Source organism: Marmota marmota, unplaced genomic scaffold (assembly GCF_001458135.2).
Source record: "Marmota marmota marmota unplaced genomic scaffold, marMar, whole genome shotgun sequence".
Classification (NCBI taxonomy): domain Eukaryota; kingdom Metazoa; phylum Chordata; class Mammalia; order Rodentia; family Sciuridae; genus Marmota; species Marmota marmota.
Genome location: NW_026000272.1, coordinates 4,083,057 through 4,095,612, shown reverse-complemented (window position 1 = coordinate 4,095,612; position 12,556 = coordinate 4,083,057). Strand labels below are relative to the sequence as shown.

Below are 12,556 nucleotides of genomic sequence, written 5' to 3'. Positions count from 1 at the left end.
ATGTTAGAATTTTAAAGGCTTCCAGAAAAAAAACGACAGGTCATTTTTACAGGGAAACCAATGTGGATCTCAGCTGATTTCTCATTACAGACCCTAAAAGCTAGGAGGTTTTGGAATAATACATACCAAGATCCGAAAGAAAATGGATGCCAGCCAAGAATAATATACTCAGAACAATCAAAATTCAAAATTGGTGATGAAATAAAAATCTTCCATGGTAAACAAAAGTTAAAAAAATTTACAACTAGAAAGCCTGCACTAAAAAACAATAAAATATTTCAAGAAAAAGAAATGAAAATAAAATTAAAAACCAGCAAAGGGAAAAATTACACTAGAAGAATAGTTAATCAAAGGGAAAACTAATTCAAAATAAAAACTAGAAATAAATAAAAATCACAGGGAATAAAAATAACATCTTAATAATAACATTGAATGTAAATGGCCTAAACTCATCATTCAAAAGACATAGAGTGGCAGATTGGATTAAAAAACAAGTCTCAGCCAGTTGTGGTGGCACACGCTTGTAATCCCAGCACCTGTTGTGGCTGAGACAGTAGGATTGTGAGTTCAAAGGCAGCCTCAGCAAAAAGCAAGGTGCTAAGCAACTCAGTGAGACCCTGTCTCTAAGTAAAATACAAAATTGGGTTGGGGATGTGGCTCAGTGGTTGAGTGCCCCTGAGTTCAATCCCCAGTACCAAAACAAAACAAAACAAAACAAAAAAACAAAAACAAGACCCAACATATACTGTCTCAAAGAGACTCATCTCATCCACAGATTGAAGGTGAAAAGATTGAAGAAAACATATCACTCACATGGATCTCAGGAAACAAGCAGAAGTTTCTATCTTCACATCAGATTAGGTGGACTTCAAGCCAAAGTTAATGCAAAGGTACCAAGAAGATCATTTCATACTGCTTAAGGGAATCATACATCAACAAGTCATAAAAAACATAAATATTTATGCCCCAAACAATGGAGCATCGATATACATTGAACAAACCCTTTTTGATGTCAAGAATCAAATAGACCATAACACAATAATACTGGGTAACTTTAACCCACCTCTCTAATCACTAGATAAAGTCCACCAAATTAAAAACTAAATAAAGAAGCTATAGAACTTACAAGTATAAAATTAATAATTTAGACTTAACAGACATATATAGAATAGTTCATCCATCAATGATTGGATACACTTTCTTCTCAGCAGCACATGGATTCTACTCTAAAATTGACCATAGTTAGGCCACAAAAAAACTCTTAGTAAATACAAAAACAAAGAAATAATAACTTGCATTTTATCAGATCATAATGGAATGAAATTAGAAATCAAAGATGAAGTTAAAAATAGAAGCTACTTTAACACCTTGAGACTAAATAATATGCTATTAAATGACCAATGGATACTAGAAGAAATCAGGGGTGATTTAAAAAAAAAAAAAAATCTTAGAGGGCTGGGGTTGTGGCTCAGTGGTAAAGTGCTTGCCTTGCATGCATGAGTCACTGGGTTCAATCCTCAGCACCACATAAAAATAAATAAACAAACAAACCTATTGTGTCCATCTAAAACTAAAAAAAGTAAAATAAAAATTAAAAAAAATACTAGGAAGTAAATAAGAATAGCAATAAAACATAACAAAATATCTGGGACACTATGAATAAAACATACCAAAATCTATGGGACACTTTCCTTTCTTAGGAAAGTTCATTGCATTGAGCTCATTCATTAAAAGAATAGAAAGTCACCAAATAAATAACCTAATATTACATCTCAAAGCCCTAGAAAAAGAATAACAAATCAACACCAAAAGCAGTGGAAGACAGGAAATAATTAAAATCAGAGCTGAAATCAATGAAATTGAAACAAAAAAATCAATGAAACAAAAACTTGATTCTTTGAAAAACAAATAAAATGGTAAACCCTCAGATAAGCCAACAAATAGAGAGAGAAAACTCAAAATTAATAAAATTTGTGATGAAAAAGAAAATATGATGGATGTTACTAAAATACAAACAATATTCAGAAAATATTTCAAAAATTTACAGTTCAATAAAATAGAAAATCCTGAAGACATTAACAAATTTCTAGAGACATATTACCTACCAAAATTTAATCAGGAGGACATAGAAAATTTAAACAGATCAATTTCAAACAATGAAATTGAAGACACCACCAAAAGCCTACCAACAAAGAAAAGCCCAGGACCAGACAGATTCTCAGCCAAGTTCAAACAGACCTTCAAAGAAGAACTAACACCAAAGCTTCTCAAATTATTACATGAAATAGAAAAGGAGAGAACCCTTCCATACTCATTCTATGAAGCTAGTATCACCCTGATACTAAAATGAGACAAAGACCATAAAGGAAAGAAAACCTCACACCAATATGCTTGATGAACATACCTGCAAAAATTCTTAATAAAACAAATAAATCACATACAAAAACATATTTAAAAGACAGTGCACCATGACCAAGTGGGGTTTATCCCAGGGATGCAAGGTTGTTTCACCTTATGGAAGTCAATAAATGTAATTCATCATATCAATAGACTTAAAGATAAGAATCACTTGATTATATCAATAGATGCAGAAAAAGTATTTGACAAAATACAGCATCCATTCATGTTCAAAACACTAGAAAAACCTAGGGATTTTAGGAATATATCTCAATATTGTACAAGACACGGATGTCCTCTTTCACCACTTCTATTCAACATAGCCCTTTAAATTCAAGCCAGAGCAATTAGGCAAAAGAAAGCAAGTAAAGGGATATGATTAGGAAACAAGAGCTCACACTATCCATATTTGCCAATGATTCTATATTTAAAAGATACAAAAAAAACTCCACCAGAAAACTTCTAGAACTCAAATGAATTCAGCAAAGTAGCAGGATAAAACTTTAACACCCAGGAAAAGCTGATGGCCTCTCTCTTTGGTCAGGTCATTAGGCCACCCAGGATGAGACTATTGAAGTCATATGCATATGGTGCTCCCTAAGTAAACAGACAAAACTCATCCATAAACTCAATTAGTAAGACACATGTGTATTTATCTTCTAGAAAGGACTACATCCTGAGAAAACCAAAGAATCTGGAATGAGAAAGTCAGTTGAGCCTGCAAGCTGGCCTATCCATAGTGTCCTAGTGAATTCATTTTCAGACCCACCACAATAACAAAAGCACCATTAAGGGCTGTCATTTAATATACAAACAAACTACTGACACCCCCAGATCCTTCACTCTTGGGTAATTTCACAAGCATTTAATTCAAGGTGAACACAAATCAGGAATGATTCATGCTTGCAGATTCATTTATAGGTCCACTTCTTCTACAGAGGAGCATGTAGTGGTTTCTGACTGCTTTGAATACACTATCAGGTTATTGTTCACTTCCCCTATCAAATAGTACACATGGATATAAAACTTTATCTCTTTCAGGTATGGTGACTCATGCCTGTAATCCCAGAGACTTGGGAGGCTGAAGCAAGAGGATGATAAGTTCAAAGCCAGCCTCAGCAATTTAGTGAGGCCCTAAGCAACTTAGCAAGAACCTAAGCAAAAATTCTTAATAAAACAAATTTTAATTTTAATCTCAAAATTTAAAAAAAAGTTATACAGAGATGGGGATGAGGCTCAGTGATTAAGTGCACCTGGGTTCAAACCTCATTACCAAAAAAGCAAAAAAACTTTATCTTTGTCATGTGTTGCAATTTCCTTACATGATACAATATGAAAACTGAACCTATTTATGGCCACTGTCAAGCAGCAATTAGTGATGGGTGTATCCGCATGGAATTCATTGGCAGTCCCAAGCTCCTTTCTACTTTCATTCAGCAAATGCAACTTAGTACTAGAGTGACCAGCTCAAGGAACAACCATGTTGGCCACTTCCACAACAGGCACTATAAGTGTTACTATCACAACTCTCCTTAGCTTTGTACACAACCATCTTCTATGCATTAGTTCAGGGCTTCTGAGAAGCTGATGCCAAAACAGGATTATATGTGCAAGAAATTTTGGAGGGAAGAAACACTTATGAAGAATAAAGGGGAGGAAACCAGAATCTCGAGAGAGACATCAGACTCAGATGAAGATCTGACATCCATGAAGGCAAGTGAAGAAAGGAGGATTAGGAAGGAAGAGCCTCAATTATAGTTCAGTTACAATTGAATTTCACTGAGTTTTATGGAGAATTCTGAGGACAAAATCACCTATTAAAGGAGTTCCACTCATAGTAATGGCTGTGCTCAAATATTGGCTGGGAGTAGCCTGCGCAGGACCTTGGTGCAAATACCGTGATGGATCCAGAAGGGTTGCAGCTGGGGCTATCAGTAATCTTGCTCTCTTCAACAGGAGATCAGAGTGGCACACTTTTATGGCCACCACAATATATAATAATAACTTCCCTCCTCTTTTTGAATGCACACTGACCATAGTGAGTAGTTTTCTGTATGGATCACAGAAATGTGGATGACCATAAATTTGGGAGGCTTTCTTGTTTTTGCTCATGGGATAGCAAGTGGTCTTCCCTCCAGGCAGACAACTCTGATGCTGGGTTTGCCACACACCTCTGAAGATGCTTCTGTTGTGTCTGTGCTCCTTTAATAAGTCACCACTGCACTGTAGCTATATTCCTTTATTTCAAGAAGTAGCATTTGGTAAAGAGATTGTTACAGTTTGAGAGGAGCTAACAGACTTAAACTGGATAGTCATGAACAGATCCAACCCAGAGAATCAAGAAGAGGGTCATAGAACAAATAACCTCTCTGTCTTCCTGTTCCAGATTGAACAAACTGTACCTGTCTGAGGCAGTGACCCATAAGTGTCAACTATCACAAAAGTAGATAGGTCAAACTCAACTTGATTTGGCAGTGGGGAATGTCTTAGTCCATTCTGCTATAACAGAATGTCTGATGTATTATACAGCCTCAGGATAACAGGTTAATTTTGTTCACAGTTCTGTTGAGGCTCTTCTGTCTTTCACAATGTGGCAGATGACATCACATAGTACGGATTTATGTGGAGTGTTAGCATCCATGCAGAAAAGAGCAAACACATGGGGTGGCCTTGCTTTATAACAATCCACTCTCAAAGTAACTAATCTCAGTCTCAAGAGGCCTAATCTCTTCTGCAAGATAGGCATTAATCCCTTCCAAGGCTAATTATCTCCCACTAGGCCCCACCTCTTAAGGTTTTCACCACTTTCCAACACCATTATATTGGCAACCAAGCTTCTAGTACATGGGTCTTTGGGTACAAACTATATCTAAATCATAGCAAATGATCTTATCAGAATCCTATTATCTTAAACAACGTCTCAAATGTTCCTACAGGCAGAGGCCTAATTTCTGTTGGCCTGGGCCTTGGCCTTTTCTGTTCACGTATCTATTCCTTGAAATATCCGTGTCAAGTGGATGCAAAAGACTCAAAGCAAGTAGCATTTATTCTTCCCTCAACCACTTCAAGAACTAGTTTTTCTGTGCATTTAAAACACTCCCTTGTGTCCCCTCCCTCCCCCTTCATAGAGTTACCCACCTGCCAAGAGTAACCATAAAACTAAATCTTTGATAATCAAAGAACCACTGGGCACAGATTGTATTGTCATCCTCTGGCACCATCAGTCAGACCTCATGGGGTGTTAGGACACAATTTATTTTTATTTTACATGGATTATTCTTCATCAAGAGGTGTCCCTGAGGCTTACCTGAGATTAACAATGAGATAGTTAGGGGTCTTAGTACCAAAGATATGGTTGGTGCCCTACCTCAGATTGTGTTGGATATCTGCATAACTGTGGATCACAGTAGTCCCCCTCTTCACCCATGGGAGATATATTCCAAGACCTTCCTCTAGGATGCCTAAGGCAACAGATACCACCAAACTCTATATATACTATAAATACATTTTTTGAGAAAGTTTAACTTATAAATTATGTATAGTACAAGATTAACAATAACTACTAAAAAGAGAAAAATTATATAATATGCTATATATAAGATGCTATAATAAAAGTTCTGTGTCTCTCTGTCTCTTTCTCTCTCTCTGAAAATATCTTAATTCCTTATTGCACTATAATATTTTCAGGCTGTAGTTGGACATGGGTGACTGGAACCATGGAAAGTGAAAAAGTGGGTAAGTGGGAGGGGTAAGTCTATTTTCTGACAGACAATGTATACTATGGCCAATGTACTTCTGGATAAATACCTCACCACAAGCAGAGCTATCCATCAGCAACCGTTGGAGCTAACCATAGAGCTCTAAATCACCCACAACCTAAACTTTGGAGTCTATTTTCTCATAACTTAGCCTAGGCTCCATGACTAGAAATTTCAGTGAACTTTATAGGTTTTTATGATAAATTCTATTCCATTATTTAGGACATTGCTTGTTTTACAACATCTTTGGCATAGTCATGAACTCCGGAAACACCACAGAAAAATCCAATTAATTCCTAACCTCAATGATTAGATTCATCTTTCTGCAAGACAATGAAAGAACAGGAAAGCATATGCCTCACTTTGACTTGGAAATTAAATACAGTCTTACCCTCCTTCTACATGTGATACTGGTGTTTTTCTTTCACTCACCTTCCAAAGATAGATTGAAGAGAGGAAGACTAGAGGCAGAGAGACCAAGCTTTTTGAATTATAAACCAGTACAAAGGTAGTGAGAATGGAGAAGGGTGAGATTCTTTGATATTTAGGAGATAAGATTAGTGGAACTTAGTGATTATTACATGAAAGGAAGAGGGAAGAAACTAGGATTCTGATTTACAGATTTTTGGTGTAATTGTTTTGTTTTGGAAGAATGGAGATGTATTCAAATCAACTAATGTTCACTGAACCTATAGCAGCAGCCAGGCAGTATTTGATGGTGTGGATAAAGAAGAAAAAACATTAGTAGACAAAAATTAATATAAAATTATAGATCATTACAAAGACAAATAGATATCATTTGTCTCTTCATAAGGTGTACTGAGAAGGGCAGAGTATCACCTCTGTGGTTTTCCTTCTTAAAGGTGAATCACCTGAATCTAATCATGTACAAACATCAGACAAGCCAAAATTGATGACTGTTTTACAAACTAAATTTATTGAATTCTTCACAATTGTCAGGGACATAAAATACAAAGAAATACTGAGGAATTGTTTTAGATAGAAGAATATTAAAAAGACATGACAATTAAATGCAATACGATTCTGGATCATATCTTGAACCAGAAAATGCTGTTGTATTTTGTTACAATGCAAATTGTTGGGACAATTGACTAAATATTATGACTATAGATTATATAGCACAACAATGCTAATTTCCTGATTTTGATAATTGCACTGTGGTTATTTAAGAAAATGTTGTTTTTAGGAACTACACATTGAAGACAAATGTTTCCTTATTTATGATGGTTTCATTTATGATTTTTCCACATTTCCATGATGTAAAAGTAATATACATTCAGTAGGAACTGTACTTTGAGGGCTGTGGTTGTGGCTTAGTGGTAGAGCACATGCCTAGCATGTCTGAGGCACTGGGTTCAATTCTCAGCAGTGCATATAGATAAATAAATAAAAATAAAGGTTAGTTCATGTGCTCAATAAAAAATCTATTGGTAGTAATGCTGGTGATAGAGATTTCTAGAGCTTGTCACTTTTCCTGGTTCTCCTTTCTTTCCAGGCACATGTTTCCCTTGAGAGAATAACAGTCCTATACTTTACTTTGGCTAACGAAGTGGAAGCAGAAAAGATAACATTTCCTTTCTGATTGCAGCATTGAAGAGTTACTATGATTTGGTTCTCCACTCTCTTCCCCAGAAGTAACAATTTGAAATATCATGATAGCAGTGTCATAAGATGGTGATAAGCCTCTGTCAGTCCAAGACTCAGTGACAACAATAAACAGAGGTTTCCTCCCAACTGCTGTTCACATGTGGCATGAGAAAGCAAGAAAACTTTGATGTTTAAGGCAAATCTTCAGCATTTTACCAAGACTTTTTAAAATCATCTTTAGCCACACTTATAACTCTTCCTAAATCATGAAGAATTTGGGACTTTTCTAGACACCTTGGCATCTTGTACCAGTCTCCAAATAGGAGAAAATAGGCATTATTCAACTCTCTCACCTTGTTCATGGGGTGACAACAATTGGATGCAAGGTTTGGAAATATAATCATTTAACAGAAGAATCTCAGTTCAATGAAAAAAAAAAAAAAGCCACCAAGCAGATATGTGATTACTTCAAGACATCCTGTATTAAGGCTCCCAAACAGTGAGTAGATGTTGGTAAACACTGAATATATCTTTCTCTTTCTCTAAATTAACCCCAAATTCTATTATTCATATCAAAGTACAATAGGATTAATGACATTAAAACCAAATCTTGTGGGAAAGTATAAGAGGTGAGGTCAGGGATGATTTCCTGAAGAAGTGATACTTGAGTCTTGAACGAAGAGGAAGAATTAGCTGGGGACAAAGAAATAGGAAGCGTGTGCAAAGGCAGAAGATAGGATCACATTCTGGGGAAGTTTAGCATGATCCTAACATCTGTGTGATGTGGACACCAAAAGCTGAAGTGTAGAACAGGTGAGCTTTCAAAAATCGGAGAAAGGAATGTGAATTGTCAGGGAACTTAGCAGCTATGGAAGGTCATTGAGCAAGACAGTGACATGATCATGTTTACATCTTTATGAGTGTATAATAGTTACAGTGTGGTGAATGGATTGGAGTGGGCAAGTTCACAGGTAAAGATGAGTTAAGAGCCTATATTAGGGGGCTAGAGATAATAAAGCAGGAGGCATCCATCATAGTGGTAGAGAGATTGGAGATATCATGTATAAGTCAGGGTTCTCCAGAGGAAAAAATTTAGTCATTAATACATAAAAGATATAGATTTATTTTAAGGAATTTTCTTATTTGATTGAAGGGGCTGGAAAGTTCAAATTTCATAGGGCAGGCTGGAAACTCAGGTAGAAGTTGAAGTTGTACTCTTGAGGTAGACATTGTCTTTACTTAATGCTCTAAGCTATTTCAGCAAATTAGATAAGGCTGACCCAGAGTTTGGAGGAAATATCCTTTACTTAAAGTCAACTGAACGTAGCTGTTAGCCCCATCTACCAAACAGCTTCAAGCAACACCTGGAATAGTGTTTGATTGAATAGCTTGGCTGAGTGCCTCACCAAATTGATACATAAAACTAATCAGTACAGATAATTTCAGAGATAGAATAGATTTTTTTTGATGGAATGATGGGAATTTTAGAATATAGAGGAATCAAGGAAGATTCAGATTTCTACTTGAGAAGCTGAATAAAAGTGCCAATGATTGGGATAGAAAAATGGAGAACGTGCAAGTTTCTGGTGGATAATCAGTCAACTTTGGATAGAAGAAATTTTAAGAGCTTGCAGATTATCTCAGTGGAGATGCTTAAGTGGAAGTCAATAGAGAGATTTAAACTGTCAGTAAATCATCAAGATATAATGGTGAGTCAGCCATTTGGGGAGACAGTGTAGACTAAGGAAGGAAAGAGAGGAAGGCCTAGAAGAGGGTCCTCAACAAACACAACACTTAGTATAAGAGGAGGAATCAACACAGTCAATGAAAAGCAACAAGCAGAAAAGCAGACTTCAAGGAGCCAGCAGTTATTTAAGTAGGAATAGTCATTGGTTAGGAGAGCATTTAGGAAACAACTTTTAGCCAAGGAAAGTAATGAAGGTCTGATCTAGGGATGTTAATGTAGGAATAGAAGAATGGGCCTGAGGAGAATTTTGAGGCAAAATCAATATGCTTCTAATAGGATATGAGTGTTAAGAATCCAAGATGACCCAGAAGTCTTGAATTGAAGGCATCAGAGGAAGGATGAGGATATCCATAGGGAAAAAGAAATCAGGAAGACATAATGATTTAGAAAGAGAAGATTAAAGTTCAAGTTTCAACATAGTTTTAGGTGTAGCAAAATATGTATCTCTTTTTTCCAAACATACCATAGCTGTCATACCCTTTCATTATTCTTGGTATCTCTTTAGCCTCCTCCATGAAAATACCCTTTCCTACCTTGGTTGCATGGTCATTTTCTACTCAATCTTCAAGTCTCAAATTAAATCATACTTCACTATAGGCTTTGCTAATAATCCCAGGCTAAATTATTCCCTCTAATCCATGTTCCTGCAGCACTGTATTCATACCTGTTTTTAAGAGCGTTCCTCGCATTACATTATAATTTTATTTTAGTGTCTGTCACCCCCACTAGGCAGATGTTCACAGATTGCAAGGCCTGTAACTTATTTCATCAGATTCTTCTAGAAGCAAGAACATTGAACTTGCTCAGTTGATTGGTTGCAGCTTGGAGCTCAGGAATAGAGCAAGGCTATATAAATGGGGAGTAAATTTTCATTGACAATAGGTGATCTCTTGAGAAATGGAAATAAATACATAACCCAGTGGTGGGAGTTTGTTTTTTTTTTTCTTTTGGTTGACGTAGAGACCACAAAGAATAGGAGGCAATAGGTTAAATCTTAGGGAATATGTGTAATTAGAAAATTGATCAAGTATTAGGAGGACAAGATAATTGTATGTTGTGCATTTATTATCTATTAAATGTATTTATTGGGTGAATGCCATAGGCCAGTCATATTTACACACTTAAAATACAGCTATACATGAGACAGATGAGATCTCTTATCTCACAAATCTTTCAGGATGGTAGGGTCACAAAGATTCACTCAGTTGAAGAAGGAAGTTAGGGGTTGTGGATATAGCTTAGTGACAGAACAATTGCCTAAGGTGCACAAGGCCTCAGTTCAATCCCCAGAACAAAAAAAGAATAAAAAATTAAATAATTAGAGAAGTTAAATATTTCAAATGCAGTAAACAGTTTGGGAAAGACAAATATTTTAGTAGCTTTGAGATTTGAAAATTGGAAGGCAATTGAAAGGCATGTAGCCAGTTTGATTCCAAGAATAATGGCCAATATTTGTGATGGAAAAAAAGTTAAATTCAGGTGCTAATGTATGGAAGTAGGTAATAGAGATTTTGGAATTAAGTAGGTGCTTGGGATGAAAAAGTGGGGGCAGAAGCAGGAGGAGGTAGAATAATCAGATAATGTAAGCTCCAAAAGAGGGGAGAATGACCACTGCACTGACACTCTGGTTTGGGAAGCAGAAGGTGGAACAATATCCATCCAAGGGGTTTCTAATACAGTGATTAACCCAAGAGTGTTCATCAGCATGAAGTTAAATTTCAACTAATTCAAGGGGAAGGGAAGAGGAGACAAGGAAAAGTGTGAGGATTTAGGTTAGTTTCTTCATATTAGGATGAAGATTTTAAAGAGGCAAGGTGGAAGGAACTAATGAATGACTGTCAGAAGTGGAATGTGCTTGAGTGACAGTTGCCTTGAACTAAGTAGTTGTGACCTTATTGAAGGTGATAGTGGCTGTTATGGTTTGGACAATGCAAGAAAGTTCAGAGGAGAAATTATTGGGTTGTGAGAGTCTTAACCCAATCAGTGAATTTATCCCCTGATATAAATTAACTGAATGGTAACTGGAGGCAGGTGGGGTGTGACTGGAGGAGGTGGGGATTGGGGATGTGGCTATGGGGTATATACTTTGTATTGAGTCTCTCTCTGCTTTCTGATCATCATGTGAGCAGCTTCCCTCTGCCACACTCTTCCACCATGATGTTCTGCCTTACCTTAAGCCCTGAGGAATGGAACCTGCTGTCTATGGACTGAGACCTCTGAAATCCTGGGCCCTTAAATAAACTTTTCTTCCTCTACATTTGTTTGGTCAGATCTTTTAGTTACAGTGGGAAAAAAAAGCTGACCCAAACAGTGGCTTTCCAAACATCTTCCCTAATTTATTCAGGTATGCCTTCCTATATTGTACAAGGTAGATGGCTAAAAGCTACATTTTATAGATTCTCCTGCAGACATGGTTAGAGGTGTGATTTACATACAACCAGTCAGATGAAATTTCAATATATTTGAAGGGAAGGCAATTCTACATAGGAAAGTGAAGCAGCATGCAAAGTATCAATTTTGCTGGTGAGGGTCTGGAGCCAACAGTTCTGGCAGCAGGTCCTAATCCCCTGATCCCAGCTCAAGTACTCTTTTCCTAGGACCAATAGTTCTGGAATTGACTTTTTGATTCCCTAACTTCTTAATAACAGCAAATGTAACAGTTTCTTTCACTGGATCCCAAACATACCCCATAACAGATATGTTAGTGTGGATCACTTTTGAAATTCCTCTTTCCTCTAAATGACAAAATTATTTTCAGTAATATTAATTAAATCTTATCAATAAAAATAATGGGCCAGGAAAGAAATGCTTGAAATGTAAAAATTCTCTCTATTGAATTATATATGTAAAATCATACCAGAAAAATAAATGACACAATAAATGATAGAGTATAAAGGCAGCAGGGAGCAAGAGGTTAATACATTAATAAATTTCATAAAAAAGGGACAGACATCTATATGGTGGTCTTTTTCAGGAATGGATAATTACATTTATTGAATAAAAGGTAAATAAGAAGAATAGCAGTATAATAAGAAAATCGTATTTT

At 36.2% G+C, this 12,556-nt stretch overlaps 1 protein-coding gene across 1 annotated transcript in view; it reads left to right on the top strand.

The window, feature by feature from the left end:
• Positions 1 to 7,636: 7,636 nt before the first annotated feature.
• Fmr1nb (FMR1 neighbor) overlaps positions 7,637 to 12,556 on the top strand; it is a 45,068-nt gene continuing 40,148 nt past the window's right edge. Inside the window, exon 1 of the mRNA XM_048797025.1 lies at positions 7,637 to 8,262. Coding sequence (XP_048652982.1) covers positions 8,190 to 8,262 — 73 coding nt within the window. The 5' untranslated portion in view covers positions 7,637 to 8,189. The remainder of the gene's footprint in view (positions 8,263 to 12,556) is intronic.